Genomic DNA, 25,356 nt, shown 5'->3' with positions numbered 1-25,356 from the left:
TGCAGATTCCCTGTCCCATACCCATATGTATTTCTCTCTTACTAGGCAAAACAGCAGAGTAGCATGAATATCTGTCGTGGCAAAGAAAGCAAGAATGCAGCAAAGGGTATGGCAGAAACAACAAAAACGACACGCAAAGTCAGAAACAAAATAGAAAATCGTCATGGTAACATAGGTTTCAATTGCTCACTTTCCCTTCCAGAGCTCTCTCTACCTAATAATCAACCTAAGTAGAAAACCAATGTTGGTTGGTCAACAATTTAGGTAACCATTTGAACATTTATTCACACATCAATTTAATAGTTACAAGCATCTCTAAGTGAGACTAACTTAGAGAGAGAGAGAGAGAGAGGGAGAGAGAGAGAGAGAGAGAAGAAATTAGGAAGATGGGGAGGAAAGCTAAAGATCATAAAACCAGTCCAAACAACTTTAAGCTACAGATTTATACCTACAAAGAACCTTACACCTCAAAACCCTGTCCTGAACATAAAACCCTGGCATTACCATGACCTTCACTCGGCTAGGACCATGTGATCTCTGCCTTTCCATGAACATATCCTCCATGTATTGGGGCTCAAAGCTTCTGTTCTCTTCGACCCTCAAAATCACCAATGGTGGGTTGAACGAAAAGGCAAGCAGGTGAAGCAACCATACACACTTGGCTGCAACAAAGAATGCTTGAAGTAGCTGTTCAGGCCATGGTCTTGTCCAATTCAGCGTGCTAATAATGCAACTCATTTTCTGGTCACAAAATTTACTGAATTCTTCACTGTAATATTTAGTCCCCTTCCTCAATACCTCATTCCAGCTTAAGTTCCTCAGGGCAACAAACGAAGAGAATTGGGCTTGGCGATCTTGTTGGGGATCTAAGAGCTTTGGTGAGCCGTTCTTCTGAAACACGCAGTTCTCAAAGTCCTGGTAGAGTGACTGGTTTATGAAAGCTTCCAAATGGTACAACACTGCCTTTGAGTATTTGGAGTTCAAAGAAAGTTTGTATGGTTGGAGAAGTAAATTTAAGTTGTCCATTAAAGTGTTATCGGTTTCTTCAATCTGGACGACAAGGGTCTTGCAGAATTGCTTTACCGATAATCTTGCTTCTGATACTATCTGCAAGAAACCTTCCACCATTACTTCCTCACTGACGGGTATTGAATTTTCTCCATTTCCATCTAAGGATTTCCCTCTCTTGGGAAAAGCTCCAAAATTTTCAGGAACTTGGGAATCCTTTGCCTGCATAGCTTGTCTCAGAGCTTTCTTCAGCTCTTCACAGTAGGTCTCCAAGTACTCCAGCTTCTGTTTAAGCTCCCCCAATGAGGATTTCATCTCAGCAACTTCCATTAAGGCTGCGTCTCTATTCTCATTTGCTTCTACGAGTTCTTTCTTCAATGTTTCAGTAGACATGATCCCCAACTCTTTATAGATTTGGGAAACTTCCTCAGATTCTGTTCGGTTTGGGGAATACTCGTTCTTATGTTTCTTCTTTAGCCGAGGAAACAGCCATGAAATCACTCCCCGGTTCTTCGGCTGTGATTGAATGGATGAGTGAGAATCCGTCAGTGGAACAACAATATTAGAATTCTTGCCGTTCCTTGTCACATTTTCAGATTCGGTAGTTATAGTTGCAGGCCTGCATCTATTGCAGGATGATACTGATTTGAATTCCGCCAAACTGTTTCTTCTGCTTAGCTTGAAGTATTCATTCACAGGTGATGTTTGAAGCACAGTAATGTGGTTTGCACAAGAACCAGTGGCAGATTTGTTATCCTCAGCTGGACAAATATGAGACTCCACGCTGGCCAAACCAGAAGGCAATCCCTTTCTTGAGGATGAATTCTCCTTATAATCTGATAGAACAGTTTCAATGCCAATATCTCCAAGACCATATTCATCCCAACTTTCTGATAATGTTCCATCTTTTAGTGGAATCTGATGATACCCTGGCAGCGGCTCATCTTCATAGCTCTGTCCATATTTCCAAATTCAAGAAACTCCAACATTAATGAAAGAAGAAAATTTCATGAAGATAGAGAGATTCTTTTACGAGTACGAACAGGTTTAAGCACTAAGTATCTGTAATAAGAAGAGTAAATACAAAATTCAAAGTAAAAACACACACACACACTGCAACAGCCTAGAAAGCAAAGCAAAAGTAGAAAAAGAAGAGTCAACAGAAAATCATGAAAATATATCAACAATACAAGGATTGCAATAATTCTCTGGATTTCGTTTCAAACAGAAAAAAAGGTCAAAAGCGTATTGAGTATTAAGGAAAAGAAAAAACGTAAGAAACAGGTTTATACAATGTTAGGCGAGTATGTGGGTGAGTGGGTGTGTGATTTTGTGAAAACGCGGAGTATAATCTTTCGCGTGATGAGGTTAATATTTTTTACTTGATTTTATAGCAGCTCATTGAAAATGTAGGTAAGGCCCATCAAATAGTTCATTCACTAGTCAATTAACGACATATGCTAAAAAAATTGAGAGATCACTGAAGAATATAGATCATCATTGCAAGCAGCGAATGTAAATTGTTGAAATCTCAAAAATTTGCCTAACTTCATCACCAAGGAATATACCCAGTAAATAATCACATGGAATACAGTGAACAGAGCAAAATGAAAGAGAAGATTAAGAAAATTTATACTCACAGGTGTGAAAACAGGGTAATCTTTAGCAGAAAACTGAGGACCATGGCGTGAAGCAGGGGAAGGAGACGGGAATCTGACATTGGCGGGGCTATTCCCTTGCATTAAAGCGGCGTGGAGAGCTCTCAGCTCTACTGCTTTGGCAATGGCAGCTTGGATTTCTTGCCTGCTAATATCATGGTTGGTATTGTTGCGGTTGTTTTTATGGTTCTCAAAATTTTGTGAGGCAAAAGTAGCAGTAGCCATGAACAGAGCAAAACATATATGAACCCAAAAAGAAAATAACACCTACGCTAGATATAGTTCAGAACATGAGACCACTTGGAACAAAGATGATTAAGATATGTATCCAACGGTTGGATTTCATTTCTAGAGAGGAAGACCATATCCAGACCAGATTCTAGGAGAACCAGAAAATAGGGTGAGAGAATTTGAGAGAGAGAGAGAGAGATGCAAAGAAGGTATCTAACACCAATGAGTTTTTGTCTTTGTTCTCCAAGGATTAATAGATGGGGAGCATGTGAAGCAGAAAGAGACAGAGTGAGAGAGTAGTTGTGACTCCTTGTAGCCAAGGTTTGGTCTGCAATAATATGAAATTTACCAAAATGCCCAAGGTTACCAAAAAAAACTGTGACACCAAGAAGAAATAATGGTACAAATGTCAACACAATTACTTTTTAGTACTATCATAAGTAGTTCCACTACATTCCACTACCCATGCCAATAGGTATCCTCCAAATTATTGCCTATATTCTCTTTTAAGAATGCTTTGTGTTTTCATGTCACAGCCTCACATGCAATCATTTTGGTGGGTTGCCTTGCTATTAGCCTTTTCAAACATGCATCATTTTCGATCCCATTATGTAAAGTCATAGCAAGTAATAATTTATAGGTTTCCCGGGCTTTCAACTTCAATTTGATTATCATACTGTTTTCTTTTTGTACCATGTGAATCCTTTCCTATCAAAACTTCAACAACAAAAAAAAAAACAACAGTTTAAGGTCTTAACAAAAGAAACCAGCAAAATATGCAATCATGCATGGAATTACATTCTTTCTGCAATTAATATATGGCTGAGGATGAGAATTATGATGAATAGTACGGAAAAGAGAAAACAACAATAACACGATTTTACGTGATTCGGCAGTGTGCCTACGCATCGATGTTTTATTCTTCTTCAAACAAGAACTGTTTATATCTTGGGCCCGTATAACTTTTATCTTAGGCAATTAGGACAATTTGGTTGTTTCTTGATATGACATATTGGCAAATCACTATACTTTGAAAGCCCAAAATTTATGGATTTGATTAATCTGATCAACCAGTAACAGTTCAATGTTCTTGTATATGCTCACTGCTGCATCACAAATGAACAAAAATCTTTCCTACTGCAGACTGAGATCAGATTTGTTTTTCTTGATGGAAGTATATAGGTTTAGCAATTGGTCGTGGTGGGTGACCTTTGTCAAGAAGGATGAGATGTTATACTGTCTTGAACTACATCCTAAAGGTTAGTTGAAATTCATATCCAATCGAAGAAGAAAATGTGACTTACAAAATGTCCTGCATTTTTTAATCTTTTCTGTATATTTTCCTTACAAGCAAAGAAAACATGAAACCTATGTATTACTGTTGATGAGGGTTGACCTTGAAGTGCAGAAACAAAACAACTGCACCTCAAGTTGTTTTAATCTTATAAATTAAACAACCAACAGATGATCTGGGTTATGAGAAATTACCATTTTTCTTTGCAGCTCCTACAATAATGCAAGTATTGGGAATTCAAGGTGTGTAGGGCAAATTCGTCAGTTAAAAGATACTGAGCTGTACTAGTGCTGTGCTTGCCGAAAGGGACTGAGGTGGTGGGGGGGGGACAGAAATATCCAAAACCTTCCAAACACTCTTTACAGTGGTTGTCTTTCTCTTCCTTTTTCCTTTGGTAAGTACCTTTCCCTTTTCTTGCAACAGTGAATCTTGTAAAGTCTAGCTTGGTGACACAGTGGTCCAAAGGGGACCAAATTAAAAATGGAATTCACTTTTGCAATAATCCGATTATTGGGTAATCTAATAACTACTTGATACATGTAATCAAACTACTTATAAAGCCATTCCACAATTCCAAATAAGAAAAATGAAAGAACATTTATTTTCCCAGCATCCAAACAGTGAATGTTGTAAGGTATGGTGGTGGTAGAGTCGGCAGGATGGGGACCAACTGGAACTGGGAACCACCACCTGATATGAAATTATAGAAATGCCCACACCATACCATATGCGATATGCGATATGCCAGTTCCAAGGGAAGAGGTCTTGAGGAAGTATTCCAAATTTCCAAGCTGGAAGGATTTTTTTTTTTTTTTAAAAGAATGGTAAGTTTATTTTATAGAAACAGAAAATAATAGTTTATATATGAGAATGGAATTCCACGTTGGATTGTGGGAATCGCTTGGCATGGAGTTCGCTGTTTCCAAGAACTGCTTTGTGTTAGAAAAATGATATCATATTGAAATTAACTTTCTGGACCAACCACCCCCACAGAAAAGTTAGCAGGATTTGTCAACCTGCTCCACATGCGTAAACTGCTCCTTAATATGATCAAAAAGGTTCATTGCATTAGGCCTCAATACATAATTTTCTTATTGTTTGTTGAAACAAGGAATCATTCTCACCTTTTCTAATCTTGTATTGTATTAATAGATAAGCATTTGTCGGAAAAGAACATAATGATTTGTAGCTATATATATATAGACTAATACTTTATACATTCGTGAAGTGTGTAAGAGTCGTGTAATTATTTTAAAAAAAAGTAAAATTTACTATTAAATAATAATTTTTTTACGTGAGTCTCATATTTATTTATTTTTTTTAAAAAAATTACGCAATCCTCGACTGTAAATATAATTTCTTATATATATATATATATGCAACCTTTATTTCTCATTATCAAAAAGAGCATTAATGCAGGTGCGCGAGAGTTTAAGCCCTTTTATTTCTTTAGTATCTTAATTAGATAACTGGCTATAGATCATTAGGATTATCTTTATCCAATTATCAAACTCAAATAGACTCTGCAATCAGGAGGAAAGCAGACACAACATATGGACCCTATAGCATTTAAAGGCACGTGTAGGCGGCATTAAAGTCTTTCGTCCATCCCATTTGCCTTGTAGCATGCAAAGATGTTTGGCTAACCTGGAGGATCATTATAAATTAAATCAAAATGGTGGGAAAGTGATACACACGCTCATGTTCTTGAATAATCAACCCCACGTCCAATCTCCATTAATATTGTTAGAGCTTTCTCTGCATGCTGGTATATAATTATACTGCAACCATCTCATCTGGCCCCAAAATAAGCTGCCTATCATTATTTGTGTCCGTGCTTCCACCCCCATCATGCCAGGATGAGGTACTGTTTATAAGTAATCAATTTGCCTGTTAGATAAACGATCGACCCAAATGCCAATACAAGCGTCGTCTCAAAATAAATATATCATGCAGCACATGGCCGGGATCACTAATACCTTTACCATGTTGTAACCTTTACTCTATTTCTTTCTCCTTCAAGAATGACACTTCAAAAATCTGCAATATTTTTATTACCATGTTCAGTTCTTTACGCAATCCTGGCTTTCCTTCAACGCAAGCCAGCATCATTTGATTTTTGCCTAATAGGCAATAGACATGCTGCATGATAATGCACACGAGGTAAATGACTGATGCCCTTTACAATTTACATGGATCCAAACATGATCTGTGTATATATATTCATGACTAACGTTGTTTTAATATTCTCACTTTGGAAACACCGAAATAGAGAAAATGTGCATCTGCATGATTGTATCTTTGTGTTTGTAAAGATGCAGCGCTAGCTCCTTCCATTTTCACCCATGGCCTCGCCCGCGGCCGGCCGGCCAGAATGAACCACAGGGAAAAAAACAGGCCAGTCGTAAATTAAGGAATATTAGATCAGAACCATATATGCAAGTACATACAACAGTGGTGATTAAGTACATTTGGATGCATCAAGCTTCTCCTTTTCTTTTGCGAAACGACAACAATAACTCTGGCTCGCTCGCTCACTCACTCAAAATCACTTTCTGGTACAAAGGACAAGTATTCTTTACAATGTTTAAAGTAGAACGATAGACATTTCTTTGCTGGCAGCTTCCTCGTATAACGTTTGTAGTTTGTCCTGTTTTGGTTGTTTCATCCGCGGGAAAGAGGATTCCGAATGTTCTGTAAAAAAAAACTCAGAACGCTCTTTTTGGCGCACAGCATTAATATATAACCAGAAAAATGCCTTTTGAACATATTCTTAACACCATTATTACATTAGGTTATTGTGATTCCTACGTCATGATCTTAGGCATTTCTTTTTTAAATGCTGAGTAATGCTACGTACAATCATAAAATATATAAGTGTCGTATAGTCGTTTTGAAAAAGAGTCAGATCTATTATATTAAAAAATTAATTTTTTTTTATGTGGGTTGTACTATTTATTCACTTTTTTCAAAGTAATTGTACGGCGCTTGTATATTTACGATTGCAACTATTATTTTTCTTAAATGTCCTACTAATTAAATTGCTCTCATATACCCTATTTTATTATTGTCTCAATATATATATATATATATATATATATATAGCAAATTAATCTATTTGGTTGAAACCCTAATACGTGATCTACAAATAATCCAATATTTAAGGTTGATCAACGTACGTGAGTACTGGAATGGTCTTCTCAATACATCCTGCTAAAATATTTTTAAGCCTAATTATATAAAAATTAGGCACCATATTCTTGACTCGCAAATTAGGGCAATACTCCTCTTCAGTAGTGTAAGCTCATATATTGCTACTTATCTTTTGCAGTACCTCCACATGCATTATGTTTACATTTCCCTCCCACTAGCCTCCAAAAGTCCTCTGGGATTCCTTTTCTTTCTTTCCTTCTTTTCTTTTAAATGTTAAGTCGTGTCAACTGCTTGAGGCCGGAATTGCATTCATCGTGGGAGGAATAGTTTAATCTTAAAGACTTAGTTAGCATTGGACCACAATAAGGTTATAGGCAATTAATTATTCACCTCCATCACTAACAAAAATGTCTCCAATCGTGTGGCTTCCTTAGGATTTTAATCACACAATCAAGCCAGGCTCGACTAAGCGTGTCTTAAAATTATTAAACTTTTCTTTTGCAATGATGATGATTTCAACATTGATATATATATATATATATATATATATATATGACAAACCAAAAACAAATTACATAAAACAATCAATCAAACTGGCGTGGTTTCATATGATCTGTTAGATCTACTTTACAATAAAAGTAATTTCACAATTTGACGAACCACATCAATTTGTGAAATTGATTTTGTGTAATTCTTTTGTGAGTATAGTATTTCTCTCTATATATAATCTTTTTTTTTTAAGAGAAATGTCATCATTCATTCTTTCATCAAGAAAAACATACATCCAAGATCAGATACATGCGGGGATATCCCTCATATCAACCATTTGGAGCTCAACTAGTATACTACTGGACTAGTCTGGACTTTACTGCTGCTGATACTCTCTACAGACAAACAGAAAGGGAGGACTCAACCTTTTTGGACAAACCTCAATAGACAACATTCTGTCTAAACAGAGACTCAATCTCACCCTTCATAGAAAGGGAAGACTCAACCTCTATGGACAAACTGTCTAAGAGATGAATTCTTTATTTATTTTTACTATACAATAAGGAAAACAAGAACGAAAAATGATGGATTACAGTTTAGACTAACTATGGTAAACTTTGACGGTACGTGAACGCAAGAAGCTTGTCTCTTTTCAGTCACAAAATTCAGATCTGAAAGATCTAGTGGTGGTAATTCTGGTAATCCGGCGCAGATGGTGAGACCCAACACCAATAAGGTTACTATTTTCACATCACCTTGAGCACACATACCACTTCTAACTGGGAAGTTTTTATTATATTTGTTAGAAGATTTTTGCTATTCATAAGTCCCACACTCACCACAATTTTTTTTTAAAAAAAATTGTTTTATTCTTCTTAAAACAATTAAATTCTTCTAGTCATCATCCATATACCACACATTTGACAAGAGAAAAAAATAATTAAAAAAATGTGGTGTTTGAGGATTATTCAAATTTTCTTCTCAAAAAAGAGTAAAATCCATGTGGAATTTTCCAATATAACACATTATTTTATTAATGTTCGTTCCCAAAAAAGAATGGGAGTGTTTATTCTTCCTACGTCGATAAGAGTATCATTCATCAAGAAGAGTTGACGTTATTGGTTATATAATCAGATGGGCCTCAAATTCCAATGAACCCATATATGGGTTGAATGGACCACTTTCCACTTACCAAGTTAATCTTTCCACCAATCACTCATCCTGTTCTCTAAAATGGAGACCAACTTTAGCTTTACCACAAATGAGATAGTTGGAAAGCAATGTAACAATACTAAATACTAGTTTTTTTATTCTAGATTTAAACATCTCATAATTTTGTTTCTTATATTCTCCTTTTCCTTCCAAACTAATATAATAGTTATTTTATAAAAAAAATTAAAAAAATTAAAATAAGACCATTTGACAGCAAACAAATTTTTTAAAATACAATCTTGGAAAAAAAATGAATTTTCAAAAATATCAATATTGAGAACAGATAAGTGTCTAGATAATGTGGAGTTCGATGAGCAACGAGATAAGACACGGGTTCTTCACGATGGCCCCTGGACTTTTGACAAACAGTTGGTACTCACCAAAGAATTTGAGGGCCACCTACAAATACATGAAGTATCCATGAATGAAGCTCACTTTTGGGTTCGAATTCATGATCTCCCACTGTTGGCCTGTAATGAATACTTGGGACGTTTGATTGGGACGACTCTGGGGAAGGTCCTGGACGTGGATGTTGACTTTGATGACTTAGCATGGGCAGAATACATGTGGGTCCGGATAGCTCTGGACATCACGAAGCCTCTGTTGCGACGGAAAAAAGTTACTTTGGATTCTCACAGAGAGTATTGGGTACGTTTTACATATGAAAGGTTGCCAGACTTCTGTTACCAGTGTGGGCATATGGGGCATTCTCACCGGAATGTGAGGAATGGAAGCTTCGATCTGAACAGCCTACGGGAGATAATTTTCCCTACGGGCAATGGATGAGAGCGGTGCCGCCTGCTGGATGGGGGAGCCAAAATCGCAAAACCGGCCATAGGGATAATGGCACGGGAAACACGACTAATTCTACAGTGCGTGACTCGGGATTACAGGAAAAACAAACAAAAAATTCAAATCTACGAGATATAGGGGATAAGGCTGCTGGGTCTGGGCAATTGTTCAATGTTCCAATGTCTGTAAAGGAGTTGTATGAGAAAAGAACTGAGACGTGGAGAAGGAAAGTCCAAGTAATCAGTTACTAACCGAGGAAGTAGGAGTTCGAAAAGAATTGGATAAGGCCATGGTTAACGGTCAGTGTTGGGACACAATGACTAAGGCATCTAACGTACCTCCTCATTGGCCTCTCTTGGGTCAAGGGGTGGGCCATATAATGAGCCCTCATGATGCTACGATTGGGCCTAAGGAAAAAGTCAAACGGAGATCACGCATACCCTCCCCTATGCCAGAAGGTGAACTCCCTGCGAGTTCATCCAAGGTAGTCCGAAAAAGGAAAGCTCCAGCTATTGAACATGATGATGAAAGGGCTACGAAGAGAATTCCTTCATGCTTACCGATGGGTTTGGTGGAGGAAGGTGACCAATTAGGATCAGTGGAGGCTGCAAGGCAGCCCCGCCGAGAACAATGAAACTGCTCAGTTGGAATCCTCGGGGGCTTGGGAACCCATGGGGATTTCAAACTCTTCTTGACCTAATCAGGAAGGAAGCTCCTGAAATTGTCTTCTTGCAGGAGACAAAAGTTACAGCTCGTGTGATGGATCGGTACAAAGTCAGGTTAGGCTATCTTAACTGTTTTACAGTTGATTGTTGTGGTCGAAGTGGGGGTTTAGTGCTCATGTGGAAAGAAGAGGTTAATCTGAAGGTGCTTAATTTTTTGCATAACCACATTCATGCTAAGATCTGTTCTTTCTGATTTCCATTTAATGGATTTGGGTTTCTTTGGTCCTGCTTACACCTGGTGTAATAAACAAGAGGAAGGTGATAGAATTTGTGAAAGGTTAGATCGTTGTGTGGCAACATACAGTTGGGTAGATCTGATTCTAAAGTCCAACACGGATTAGTCTCCTACTCTGATCATATCCCTGTATGTCTCAATACTGAAGGCTTCTCTAGTCCTTGTAGGAAGAAAATGATGTTTCGATTTGAGTCGATGTGGGTGGGTCATCATGACTGTGAGCAGATCATACAAGATACATGGCAGGAGGAATTTAGGGGTAATTTTATGATTGATGTCATGCAGAAAATTTCAAAAAGCAATGGGAAGCTAGATGGTTGGAATAAAAACAAGTTTGGTATGGTCCAACAGCAAATTAAACAATCGCAAATGAGACTGCAGAAGTTACAGTCCATAGACCCTACTATGTCAAGAATTGAGGAACATCAAGTTGCGCGGGAGGAGGTTCAATTGTGGCTAGAGAGATAGGAGCTTATGTGGAAACAGAGATCAAGAGTTCAGTGGCTATGTAGTGGCAACCAGAATACGAAGTATTTCCATTAGAAAGCTTCTCAGAGAAAAAAGAAGAATTTTATTCAGAGGTTGCAAGATGAGCATGGGGTCTAGAAAGAGGGTGTTGATAGGGATAAACTAATTAGAGAGTATTTTACCTCTCTGTTTACTGCTTCAACTGTAAGAGGCTCTATGGACATCCTGGATGGAGTTGAATCAAGAGTAACTGAAGATATGAATACTGAATTGGAGAAGGCCTATAATGCTGAAGAAGTACTTGTTGCTTTGAGACAAATGCATCCTAATAAAGCCCCTGGCCCAGATTGGATGCCACATTTATTTTTTCAGAAATATTGGCACATAATTGGTGAAAAGGTTACCGCTGCTGTACTTGAAGCCCTAAACACAGGTCAAATTCCAAGTGACTTAAATCATACTCTCTTAATGTTAATCCCTAAGACACAGTCCCCTACATTCAGTCCCCTACATTGGTGTCTGAGTTTAAACCTATTAGTTTGTGTAATGTTTTAGTGATGACCTTATAGCTAAGGTCATCACTAATAGGCTGAAAGGTGTACTGCCATCTATTATTTCTGATACACAGTCGACTTTTGTGCCGAGAAGACTGATCACAGACAATGTCTTAGTAGCATATGAACTGGTCCATTTTCTAAAACACAAAAGAAATGGGAGAAAGGGCTATATGTCACTAAAATTAGACATTTCCAAGGCTTATGATCGAGTGGAGTGGGATTTTCTTAAAGGTGTTCTGATAAAGTTGGGGTTTACTAGGGGACTAGTAGATCTTATTATAAAATGTGTTATATCAATTTCATTTTCTGTGTTGGTAAATGGCACCCCAACTGCTCCTATTTTGCCAACTAGAGGAATTAGACAAGGGGACCCTTTGTCCCCTTATCTATTCCTCCTTTGTACTAAAGCACTCATTAGTCTGTTAAAAGCTGCTGACCTGGACAGATCTGTAAAGGGTGTTAAAATCTGTAGGGGGCTCCTATTATTAATCACATGTTGTTTGCTAATGACTCTATTGTGTTTTGCAATGCAGACGTAGACACCTCAAAGAATATCTAGGCACTATTAAAGAGGTATGAGTTGGCATTTGGCCAACTGATCAATAAACAGAAAATTGCTATGATTTTTAGCCGAAATGTACCTGTTAGGCTGAGGAATAATATTATGGATATGTGGGGTGGAAGCTCAGTACAACAATATGAGAAATATTTGGGCTTGCCTCCTATTGTAGGGAGGTCAAAATCTGTTGCTTTTGCAGATATTAAAAGTAGGGTATGGAGGAGACTAAAGAGTTGGAAGGAAAAATTTTTGTCTCAAGGGGGCCGTGAAATTTTATTAAAGGATGTCGCTTGTTCTATTCCGTCTTTTGCAATGAGTTGTTTTAAATTGCCCATTACTTTGTGTAAAGACTTAGAAAAGATGATAGCTCAATTTTGGTGGGGGCAAAGAGATGATGAGAGGAGAATTCATTGGGTAGCATGGGATAAAATGTGTCTTTCCAAGTATAGGGGTGGAATGGGATTTAGAAACCTCAAAATTTTTAATATGGCATTACTAGCCAAACAGGCTTGGAGGGTGCTTAAATATGAGGATTCACTAGTCCATAGATTGCTCAAGGCAAGGTATTTCCCTAATACCTCTTTTTTTGAGTCTCATTTGGGTCATAACTCATCTTATACTTGGAGAGGAATTTGGGAAGCTAGAAGCTTTTTAGCTAAAGGTTGTCAATGGAGGATTGGGAATGGGGCCACTGCTCGAGTATGGCAAGATAATTGGGTGCCTGGTCATCAATCTTTACTGTTGGAGGAACATGGAAGTGTAGAGAAGGATCTCTCAGCAAGGGTAGTTTCCCTAATGGATATTGAAACAGGCTGGTGGAATGTTTCAAGAGTTAGAGCTCTCTTTAATCCAAGAACATCCTTAGATATTATGAAGATCCTTCTCAGCCCAGGTCAACATGAAAATGTGTGGATGTGGAGGTATGAGAAAAATGGGGTTTTTAGTGTGCGAAGTGGGTACAAATTTTTCAACTCTCTACTCAACCAGGACATTGCTGAGAGTTCAAGTGGCAACGAGGAAAAAAAAATGTGGAATGCTATCTGGAAAATGAGAGTTCCCAACAAATTAAAGTGTTTGCTTGGAGAGTTTGTACGAAAAGCCTTCCATCAAAACAAAACCTTTTAAAGAATAAAGTTGTTGAAAGTGCTGCATGCAATTTTTGCAATTATCCAATTGAGGATGCATCTCATGCTATGTTAAATTGCTTTGTCATTAGAGCCACATGGATACAATTGATGCCCATCTTAACAAATTTGAATGATATGTGCTCTGTAACTGAGGTAGTCAAGTTCTTATTACATAAAGGGGAACAAGAGTTACTGGCTAGATTCTTTTTAATTGCATGGGCTTTTTGGTACAGGCGAAACAAGTGGACTATTGAACGCTCTCTATTGGACCCTATAACTACTGCAAACTATGCCATTAGCCTAAAGAAACTTGAATTCCCAATGTTTGCAAAACCAAGCTACGCTATGCATAAGGTGGGCTGTTGGCAGGTTCCTCCACCAAGTTACTTTAAGCTAAATGTAAATACTGCACTATTTTTTGATCTTTGGAAAATTGGGGTGGGGGCTGCACTTAGGGATGAGAATGGAGAAATACTAATGGCTATGAGCAAGGTTGAGCATGAGCTTAGTGAACTTGAGTCGGTTGAATTATTAGCCATGTTCCGGGGTTTGCAGTTCAGTTCGCATGTGAGAATTAAGAAGGTTGTGCTGGAAAGTGATAGTTTATTCATTGTGGAAGCACTGTCTACTAACGAAGATTCGCTATCAGCTCCAAGGTAATTTGTTGAAGGAGGTACATAATCTGCTAAGTCGTTTTGAAGAGTACCAGATACAACATGTGCTTAGAGGTGGAAATTAGGTTGCTCATTTTCTTCCAAATTATCTTTGGTTAGATCGTTCCAGTTTGTAACTTTGTAAGCACATTATTTTGATGTCTTGAATGATGTTTTATTATAAAAAAAGTGTCTAGATAATGCATGTTATTGAAACCAAATTACTGGAAATATAAGCCTTATCTCTAGCTCCTTAAAAGCAACAATTGTTTAGAAGGAAACTAAATTTTACCATCAAGATGTGTAATAAGATAACAATGAAAGAAAACAAGGACTTGCATCTTATACTTTCAAAGATTCCATAAAAAAAAAAAGTGCATTTTAGATGATTTTCATTTTTCACCAAGCGGCAACTCCATGGTCAGTGGAGATTGGGTAAGCAATTGAAACATCCCTTTGTTCATTTCAAAATTGGATAACCACAAGTAGGGGTTCGAGGATAGGAACTAAAAATACGTACGCCTCGAGAGGAAAATCAACTAAACAAAGACACCGAACCTGCAATGCAAACCAAATCGGGATTGGCTATTACACGTTTCCTTGGAATTTTTAAAAGCTTCTTGTTAAAATTTAACACATCCATTTTACAGATCCAGCACTACGAAAAGAGAAGATTAGAAAATTATGGCTTCGACTTTCCTCAATCATCCATCCACTAAATCAAACACCCAGATCTATTGCAACGAAAATAGAATAACATCGATCTAGAAATGAGTGACATAGAATGACATTGATCTAAAATACAAACCTAACTGAAAACCAGCAATACTACTACAGAAATTTTTTTCCGAGATTTGTTCCTTACTTATGCTCTCTCCCCCCTAATCCGACGAGCGAGTTGGATATCCTTGGGCATGATAGTGACCCTTTTGGCGTGAATGGCGCACAGGTTAGTGTCTTCGAAGAGACCCACCAGGTACGCTTCGGCCGCCTCCTGTAGAGCTGAAACGGCGCTGCTCTGGAAGCGAAGGTCGGTCTTGAAGTCCTGCGCAATTTCTCTCACCAGCCTCTGGAATGGAAGCTTCCGGATCAATAACTCCGTGCTCTTCTGATATTTCCTGATCTCTCTCAGGGCAACCGTCCCGGGCCTAAACCTATGTGGCTTCTTGACTCCTCCGGTGGCTGGAGCGGACTTCCGAGCTGCTTTAGTAGCCAGCTGCTTCCTCGGAGCCTTCCCGCCGGTGGACTTACGAGCAGTCTGCTTGGTACGCGCCATTGGGAAATAGATGAAGAGATTGGAAAATAATACGTTTGTTTCTCGAAGAATTATAGGAAAGGAAATGAATCTGAGTGATGGGAAAACGAAGGGAGTTTTGGGGGTATTTATATTAGGGAAAGGGTGGAGGGTGGAGGGTGAGGGAAGCGGGAGCTTTGAAATTTTTTGGGTTTCTTTGAAATCTTTGAGAGAGGGATAATGGACCGTTGATAATTTGGATGATCGACGGCTTAGGATCTTTTCGAAGTAGTGTCACACGGATCGTGATCCGTGGCAAATATAAACGAGCTGCCAGACGCAACTGGTTTTGCCGTAACTAAAAACTACAAAGCAGGGTTGGGTAATGGGCTCCACGGCCTATTAGCATTAAACACCCATCTGTAATTATTTTTTCTTTTTATCAAATATTTTGCTGAGTCATTAAAAAATTTGTAAGAAAAAAAAAAACCATAACCTCATTTAAAAAATATTATACTAAGATATTTTCTATCTATAATCCTTTTATCAAATATTTTACAGAGTCATTCCTAATATTTTGTAATGATTTTTACTACTCATTATTACTACAGCAAACACTCGTTAAAAAAAATTAATTAAAATAAATATGATGTAAGGATGATGAATAATTTTTTTTAATATTTGCAATTGTTCACGTGAAATTTGCTATACATAAATTAATTTGTTAAATACACCCATTACCGTCAAATCTATTTTAATTTTAAAAAAAATTAAAAATACCAATCATTAGGTAGGGAAGTAGAAGCGGTTTTTTTTTTTTTTTTTCCCTTTCTGGTTTCCTACTTCCTTCATTTATCAAAGACAAGTTATTATATCCTACTTTTTATCAAGAAAAAGTAGCAACCCATTAGAAATCCTCTTTAAAAATATTAAACACAACCTGATTTAAGAAATAGATTCCTAAAATCTAATAAGTAAAAATAAATAAATAACTAAATCCAATTACGTAATTCATCTACCATTTTTCATTAAATAAATCATTTGTCCAACATGATGAAATATTGAGCAATCCACATTGACAATCGTATCATGTTTAAATTCATGGCTTGCATAAAATACATCAGTTGCCCAAAATGAGGATAATTTCAATGCCAACAATAAAATATCAATATTAAATATACACGTAATTTTTAAATAACACCATCAATGGTCACCCCTTGCTTCCCACATAGAAATGACAATCTCATCTCTAATCGCAACCATATTGTTTTGGGCTTCAGTCGACAAGTCTACGTTACCATATGAGGATGCCCCGTCACCAACTGCAAGCTCAATAATTAGTAGATGCATCGTACTCTACATCTGAAATATCCAGTCATCGAGAGTGACCGTTCTAATAAAGTTGTGTAGCGCACAACACGTTATAATAATAAGTCATTGCCGCCCAACCAAATATGGAGGCATGTTGGAGAGGACGGTGAATAGTTCTTTTATAACACCAAATGTTCGCTCTACAATATTACGAAATGTTGAGTGACGGTAATTGAACTAATCTTTATACCCATGAAAGCCCATCTGGTTGTGATGATCACTCCGGTGATAACGTTCTCTTGGATAGGGGCAGCAATCTCATAGTGCATGGATAAACTGAATCCACAAGATAATACTGACCTGAGAGTCCATTTATTTTCAAAGCACAAACTTTAATTAATATAATGGCAAAAGCAATGAAAGTTCCAACTTAAAAATATTTGATAAAGTTAATCAAATAAAAAAAATTACCCTCTAATGGCCATGAAAAACGGGCCTATGAATCACTGGTAGCATGATGGAACACACGTGCATCATGCGCCGATCCCTCTCATCCAGTGTAAACAAATATAAATTTCATATTGAAGTCAACTATTGCCAACACATTTTGGGCAACTCAGCCCAACCTATTTCAATATACCTCGCGCAACTCAGTTGGGACCACGGCTGGTATCATCGTACCGTCCATCGCACCAATGCATTCCTATCAAGTCATAAATAAATCCGTCAATAAACATAACCAACTAATGCATGATGTGATTGTTACATTGTATGTTGTAAAAAAAAGTTTGAATTTTATTTGTTAACTTAAACCAATGATAATTACGATGGTTGATTGAAATATAAGGGTGCACGTTGTCCCTAGGAGTTGGCACAATCAAATGTCTCACAACCTCACATAATGCATTAATCATCTTTCTCACGTTTTTATTGATTGTTTGTGTCGAATGTTGAAACATGTCCCCAACAATTCACTGGCCTTCTGCGTGGCCCACAAGAAGGCAAAACATACTCACAGCCTCCTCCACCGTCACTTCTCTTCTACAATCAAGTACCAAGTGATTGTTACGTAACAATGCGCATAAACAGCAGAATGTAGGTACCTCCATACGAAATATAATCTTGCAGTTATCTAGATGGCCATTTAAAATTCCTAAAATATATTGATACCCTCGGAGGCCTATATTATGTTGTGGCCTTGGGTGATTCCTTCTCTATCCATTGAACAGTATCCTAATAGCGTTCATGATATCCATGGGCTCTATCGGATCACCACTATCACTCTCGTCAGTCCAAGAATTGTTGTCATCCATTCTCTAATATAAGATGTGGAACTGGGCTAAAAACTCAAAACAAGTTGGGGAATAGACCAACATGAGGGACCTATAGCATTGGCAAGTAGTTTTCATGAGTGTACGTTTCCATTCTAGAAAAGAAAAAGCAATCTCATATATGCAGAGAATCATGCAAAGCTTTTAGATTCTTGACCATATCTAGTATCTTTCATTTCCAAGCAAATGGAACTTACACTTATTTTAGCAAAAATTATTTGATATATCACTTAAAATATACTTATAAATTCTTATGAATATTATATATATATATATATATATTATATATATCAGTGCAACAAGGTAATGTGAGAATATTGGTTGGTCTCATTCATTCAGATTAACATCATGGTCAGTTTTCTTCTCATGAGCAATTGTCAACTACTCATCAACACCAAAATAATCATTAATCACTTTAATTTTATATATATCAAATTAAACTGGCAAGGAAATCTACTAGACTATCTCACAGCTTGTATGCACATGTCATGAAGACATGGCATACTGCTCAAGCACCAAAACAAAGTAATGGTAAAATTTATGGAGTAGGCATGCATGCATTACAAATGATTCATCCACAAATAATGTTTTAGATTTTGAAAATTATGGGGGTTTGGTATGTTAACTTTAGGCATATTAGATCATCTATTTCAATACCATGGTTTCCATAGTGACAAAAATAGGTGTAGTTTCAATCCAGAGCTGTGAAAATATTGATGATTGTGAGTAAGCCATACCAAGAAAACGTGAAAAGTAATGTCTATCTCAACTAATAAGTAGCAAATGCCATACGAGTGAATCAGGTGGTCTCCATTTTGGATTATTTTGTCAATACCGAGGCATAGATTTTTTTCTTGCGGTGTTGTGATGTTTCAATGAAGGGAGGCAAGTAGAGAGGTAAGAAGTATGAGAGAAACCAACAGAAAATACAAAAGTCAATTCTGAAGAAAACAAACAGAATCAAGTCAAAACGAGGCCTAAGGTTGAACTCTTTTTAAGCTTGCAGGATTTTCTTTGTTGAACTATATTTTTTACCTTATTTAAAAAATAGTATCATTGCATAACTCTCGTTGGCATCATATGCAACTATGGCTAGTTAGTGTGCCCTCATTTTGTTATTGTTTAACAGATATGGATGAATGAGAAACATTGTAACTTTATAACCTCTGTCCATAAAGTTTAGGGCTTAATTATAAAATCTTAAAATATGGGGTTTGATTTGAAACAACTCTCAAACTATTGGGGGATAATTTGCCCAAACAATATTCTTGTTGGTTGAAAAACCAAGAAATGAAACTGCAAGAATTATCAATTCTGAAAACAACGATTCACGAGTTTGAAATTCTTAAACAAGAAACAGGGGCAGAAAATATGGAAAATATTTCATCACAATAAGCAATTTATTCCTCAACAACTCACTCAACAACTTCCTACAGCTAATGAGATACCAGCACAAGCATTTTTGTCAATAATTGTCAACACAATCAAAAGAACAATACCCCCATATAAGCTTAACACAGAAGATCAAGACATTGCACTTTCAATTTCAGCATTCAAAATCAAACTATGGACAAGTAGTAGCATCAGCATCACAAAATAATCAGCAGCTTCAACAACCAGTTTGAAAACACACTAAACTAGAACAGAAGGTAACATTTAATTAAGGGGTAGATCCTACCACAAAATGAACCAGAATTATTTTAAATTAAACACGATACTAATGTTAAAATATTTAACATCAGAACTGTTTGCTTTATCCTTCCATCCATTCTTTCAAGTGAATATCAAAGAGTTGATACAATAAACAACAGAAACAGAACATTTTGGAGAAGAAGAATAACCTAATTGCTGCAACCTCTACCTTTGCTGGAATTTTATGCCTTTGAGAAATGTTGATCACATTCAAAACCTACAGCTGCCCGTTGGGCAGAGCACCAGAAAAGTAAGACACCAAAATGTATGTATAACACAAGACAAATTGTCATTAGCAGTTTCAGAAATCAATTCAAGAGGCATGAAATAGGTGATATAAACAAACTCTAATAACATTAACAAATACATTCACAATTTTGTCTACCCAACACATAACACAATACTATTAATATAAAAAGATGGTTTCCGCAACATCACAAATGGATTGAAATAATAAAAATCAATTATCTTCCAAAGATGTCCATGAAACCAACAAATGTTAACAACAACAAATGATACATAAAAAATCAAATTACATAACGTCAATGAAAAATTACAACTTAGCAAAGCAACTAATCAAGATTTAATACACAAGTTAGTTACTAATCAACTATGCATAGCCCATGCTCGCCTATGGACATCATCCATTACCAAAAATCCTCGTTGTGCCAGGGGATTCATTAACCGATCAAACGCATGGGAGAAAATATCGTCAGGCAGTGGGGGCTGAAGTGCCTATAACAAGGCCACACAGTGTGAAAAAGAATCGAAACCGTCATCACTATCCATGCAGTGTGAAAAAATCCTCGTTTTCCCCTGACGCTTCCCCTCTACTCTCGTAACACTTTCGACGTGCCTCATAGGAATGCGTGATCGCTGCAACCAAGGTCGATATCTCCTAGTCGTGCTGGTTGTTTTGCCCTCCCTTCTGAAGCCGTTGGGACAAACGAGTCGATGGTGTCCCCATGTCCAAGGAAAACTGCGACGGGCCATCAAAGAAAAAATCTCAACCGCCTTGGGTGCCAAGTGCGGGGCCCCGACGCCGCATCTCAGCGTCAAGACGCTCCTCCTTGTCTGAAGATGGTGGTGGTTGGGTGGACACATGGTGGAGTGTGCCCGTGGCAACATCAGCGCCAAAAATGGTACAGAGGTCTGCATATCATGGACAACCTGAGGTACGAAACTTTTTTACTTATGGCTTGGCCTGGACAACAATACATTAGGGAGGGATTAAGGTGGGAAAAAGTGATAATCAATAAAGGGATTATTGTATAATATGAAAATATGGCATGGTTAGAGATTCGTTACCCTAATGGCATTTGCCCAGTGTTCGTCGCTCCTTGGAACCGTTTTGGTATCGGGGTCACATCCAATACCAGTTTAGTGCATGAGGTCCGTGAAAAGTCGTTGCAGTATCTTAAGCCGATGTATTTTTCTCTTGATTTGGCTCGCATCTTACTTCTTTACTCCCACAGCTGTAAGATGTGCAGCATAAGAAGCATAGTCCCTAGAAGTGATCTTCACAGCCCTCAATGCATCATTAAGGGCGTAAGCTAACATCATGTCAATGAAGACGTCCTCCATTCCATCCGCCCATATTTCCCGATCTACGTGTGAAATGTTAGAATCGGGGTCTATGTGAAAATGCTAATAATATGATATGAAATCCAAAAATGTTTATATCATACGTGGCTAAATAAATGATAAATAAAATCCAACCTATTTTTTTAAAAAGTGGGTCATACCTGCCAAGGGTGAGATAATCTAGAGGAGCATAGGTAGTAACGCTTACAAATGGAAAATGTTGTTAAAAACAGTTTGTTGGCAACATGGAATCCAAATAAATGTGCGTAGTCATGAAGCTCATGTGATCTCATACTAGCGTGAAATTAATTACCCATATAATCAATGAAGATGTTGTATACAATATTTTTCTGGGCAGAGGCTTACTAATTATTAGCAAGCATGAATGGCACAAGGTGCATATATGCAGGACATACAATTGTTTTGTAGAACCGCATGTGGGCGGCTGAAATTGCAAGGAAGTGAAGGACTGAATCTGAAAATTAACCAACTAATCGTTGTCCACTACTTCATAATTCATACTAATTTTTGTGACAACTAATAACTTGGGCCATCACCACTAACATCTAATATATTTCTCTCTACCCACAGCCACCACAGATCATAAATATTTGAAAAAAAAACAACCAACCATTTCGCTTGGTGAGATATATATATATATATATATATATATATATAAGCTTATGCTTCATAATTTGTATACATATTTATTTGTCTCTGGAAAGAAATGCATGCAACCAAACTAATTTCTTTCTCTCAAGACATTACAAGTTATGATCAAGACAAATATATATATGCACTCGGGATGAAGCAGTGAAAACAACAAATTTGTATACATTGATATTATACCTTTCTAATAATAGCCATTTGGACAACCTTTAAACCAATAATCCAATCTAATCTAATCATCATTAAGCAGCAATAGAAACAGTTCAGATAAAATCTTCCCATAGTTCTGCAAGTTTAAAAGTTCATGATCTATAAATCTGAGGCAAGAAATGGAATTGATATATATATAATATAATTTCCAATGGAGTAGGCATGATAATATGTCATGGGAATTTATTTGGGAATTTGGAGTGATTTTTTGTAAAAGATTACTTGTTTGGTGTATAGATTTTGAAACTCTATTTTTTGTCCAGCACCATATTGGCAGATGGTGATCTTCCTTAACTTTTCTATCTATTTTGTTATTTGGTGGTCATCCAAGTATTTTATGGAAATATGTGAAAACCCAATTGGTAATAGGATTTTTATCTGCCAAGAACTTTCACTTTGCTATATATTTTGCTATTTGGTGGTCATCCAAGCATTTTAATGCAAATATTAAACACAAACCGATTGGTAATAGGGTTTTTATCTGCCCATCAGGATTTGCTCAGTTTCATGTTCTACCATTTTAACTTTAAATATACAAGACAGTCCATTCAAACCCAAAACAGTCAACAACTACTAATCGATCCAAAGCCACAAACAAATCAGTCACAATGCATTAATCACCAATAATAAACAAGATATTTGCACATATTATTGATATAAAAAACACAAATATTATAGGATACCATGGACTACCTGGTATGACCTCATTGTTGGACCCGTGGTGCCCTTCAAATCGGTGAGGGAGCGTTTATGGCAATGGTTTTTGAGATATAAACGACGGTTGCAAGACCTAACCGTGGTGGATGAGCGGGGGGTTTTCGCAGCTTTCGACATCTCCTATATGTAGGGTGGTTGGAGCAATGAAAGGGGAGAAGAGGACTTGGCAGCAATCAGTTGAGTGATGGGTAGAGGAACATGGGAGATTCGCACGGCAAGAACCACAGAGGTTCCACACAGAGTTCGATTTTTCTTGGAGATGAGATTTTTCTCGGGATGTCATTTGGAAGGCAATCTCAATGGCGAGGATTATAAATTGCAGCCGAGAGATGCATACGAAAGGATTTTGAACGAGAGAGATGGGATGGCCTAGTGAAAGAAGATTCGCACAGATTGAAGTTCGAAATGGGGCTTATGGGAGAGAGGAGACAGACTATGCCAAATTCGCACGGTGCATTGATGGAAAGCAGTCAACAGTGTTGAGTAAAGGGAGAGAACAACTGAGATGAAAACCTCGGGATAAAATTGTGTTTGTTTTCAGGAAACTATCTAACCGTACGAAAACTGTTTTTAAGGTTTTAAAAGTTTTGGATTTATCTCTGAAAACAAACGAGCGCTAAAGGAAATAATTCAAAATAGTTCATCCAACATATTATATATTTTATTACTAATATCTAGTTTACTACAGTACTACCTCTATATTTATGGGACACTGTACACACTTACATAAATATTTAATTTATTTCTCTTTCTACTTTCTACTTTATTTGAAATAAATAAAATATATTAAAATGTATAATATTTAAATTATATAAAAAAAATATAGAAGCCGATATATAGTATATTGTAAAAATAAGTAAGTAAAATAGAAAAAATGAATTTTGGTAATATATTTTAAAGGATAGGATGAATAAACTATTAAGAATGCTCTAAGACTTAATTTTCTTTCCCTTTTACTTTTTATTAATACAAGAACACTAGCATTTACCTATCTAAATGCTAGGCAAATGCAAAATATGCACCTTTTTTCCTTAAAATTGTTGGCAATTGGACTAGTTAAATTGAAGAACTTGAAGCTTTGAGCTACAGTAAATGGAAAGAGAGAGTCATCTTTGGCGTGTCACTGTTCACAGGGCAAATGATTATTTTATGAAAAACAATTCGTCTGTCTGTTTTCATTCCCTCGCATTCTACTCGACCAAACCTTCATCTCCCTTTATCCCTTCGCTGAATCCCCTTTTCATTTTTTTTTTCTCTATTTTTCTCTTCCCTCTACACCAAACCGACACTCCCTCTCTCTCATTCTTTGTTTTTCCTTTTTGTTTTTTGTTTTTTTTTTTTTTAGTTTCCTTGCTCTTCAGGACAAGACCCATTTGGCAAGGACAATCAAAGGTGGGCGAGAATCGACATCAAGATCCATTCGGCAGGACCCATTCATGGTATAATCTGTGCTTGCTATGTAAAATTTCATGGGGCAGATTTTTGGTCTTGTTTTTGTGATGTAAACCTTCTGTATAGGCTGATCTATGCTTGTGATGTAAACCTTCTGTGTACGTGGTCTGATATGTTTTTGGTATGTAAATCTTCTGTGTAGGCTTGGTTTTGTTCATACACAAAGTTCTTTATCTCTTGCAATTTGTGGGTTGTTTGTTTACGTTAGGGCGTTTCCAGACCAAAAGTAAAAAAACAACAAGAACAAAAAGAAATAAAAAATTAAGAACTACGGATTGTAGATGAAGTTAGTGGATTAAATTGCCAAATTTGCCAAGAGAACTTTTTTTTTTTTTTTTTTTTTCTGGGTATGGAGATTGCATCAGGGACAAAAGAACTTTTGCTTTATTTTTATCACTAAAATTTTCGGTTACCTAAACAAAACACTAGAAAGACACCACTTATTTTTGTCTCTTAAAAACAAAATAGGATGGCAAAGAACTCTTAGATAAAACCCAATATAGGACTACTTAATTTTTACAAAGCACATATATTATTGAAGTTTTTTGTGCACGTTTTTGTTACTGATGGTAAGCCTATAATTTGTGCAGTTATTTGTTATTGATGTTGTGCAGTTTTTTTGTTAGTGTTACTGATTTATGTTTTTCTCAAACTATGCCATACAATATTGCTATTGGTTTTGTTGGTTTAGTGCTTTGGTATGGCAATTGGTCTGTGTTGGAAAGTGTTACTGATTTTATGTTATTAATTTACTGTTTTTATTTCCAAAAGCATGAGAGAATTAATACAATATGGTCTATTTTTAAGAACCAATTTTCTTTGCTCTATGCTCAATATGGGTAGTTTTGAACATGATGGACACACCATTCAATGATGATCCCTTCTTTACCACTCTTTTACAAAGTGGTGGACAAGGTTCAAATAACACCCCAACGTTGGTGCAAAATTCTAATGTTATGGTCCAAGCAATCCCCCTTGACAGTGAAAAGAGGTCA

General features: G+C 36.8%; 2 protein-coding genes across 2 annotated transcripts; both read right to left on the bottom strand.

Moving 5' to 3' along the window:
- Positions 1-259: 259 nt before the first annotated feature.
- On the bottom strand, positions 260-3,129 carry LOC108998734 (IRK-interacting protein). The gene is made up of 2 exons (XM_018975423.2): positions 2,649-3,129; positions 260-1,962 (listed from the first exon to the last, which is right to left on the bottom strand). Exons 1-2 carry the CDS (start codon positions 2,889-2,891, stop codon positions 430-432), a joined length of 1,776 nt encoding a protein of 591 aa, XP_018830968.1. The 5' UTR covers positions 2,892-3,129; the 3' UTR covers positions 260-429.
- Positions 3,130-14,756: 11,627 nt separating this feature from the next.
- On the bottom strand, positions 14,757-15,529 carry LOC108998674 (histone H3.2). The gene has a single exon (XM_018975324.2). It carries the CDS (start codon positions 15,435-15,437, stop codon positions 15,027-15,029), a length of 411 nt encoding a protein of 136 aa, XP_018830869.1. The 5' UTR covers positions 15,438-15,529; the 3' UTR covers positions 14,757-15,026.
- Between the last annotated feature and the right edge of the window lie 9,827 nt (positions 15,530-25,356).

This window comes from Juglans regia, chromosome 14 (assembly GCF_001411555.2).
Source record: "Juglans regia cultivar Chandler chromosome 14, Walnut 2.0, whole genome shotgun sequence".
Lineage (NCBI taxonomy): Eukaryota > Viridiplantae > Streptophyta > Magnoliopsida > Fagales > Juglandaceae > Juglans > Juglans regia.
The sequence above is the reverse complement of the archived record's forward strand: the minus strand, read 5'-3'. Positions and strand labels throughout refer to the sequence as shown.

What these genes read in the sequence shown, in the direction of transcription:
- LOC108998674 (XM_018975324.2), bottom strand. Translation starts at nt 15,437, where the DNA reads ATGGCGCGTACCAAGCAGACTGCTCGTAAGTCCACCGGCGGGAAGGCT.
- LOC108998734 (XM_018975423.2), bottom strand. Translation starts at nt 2,891, where the DNA reads ATGGCTACTGCTACTTTTGCCTCACAAAATTTTGAGAACCATAAAAAC. An exon ending in ATTACCCTGTTTTCACACCT is followed by an intron (nt 1,963 to 2,648) that starts GTGAGTATAAAT and finishes AAATATGGACAG; the next exon opens with AGCTATGAAGATGAGCCGCT.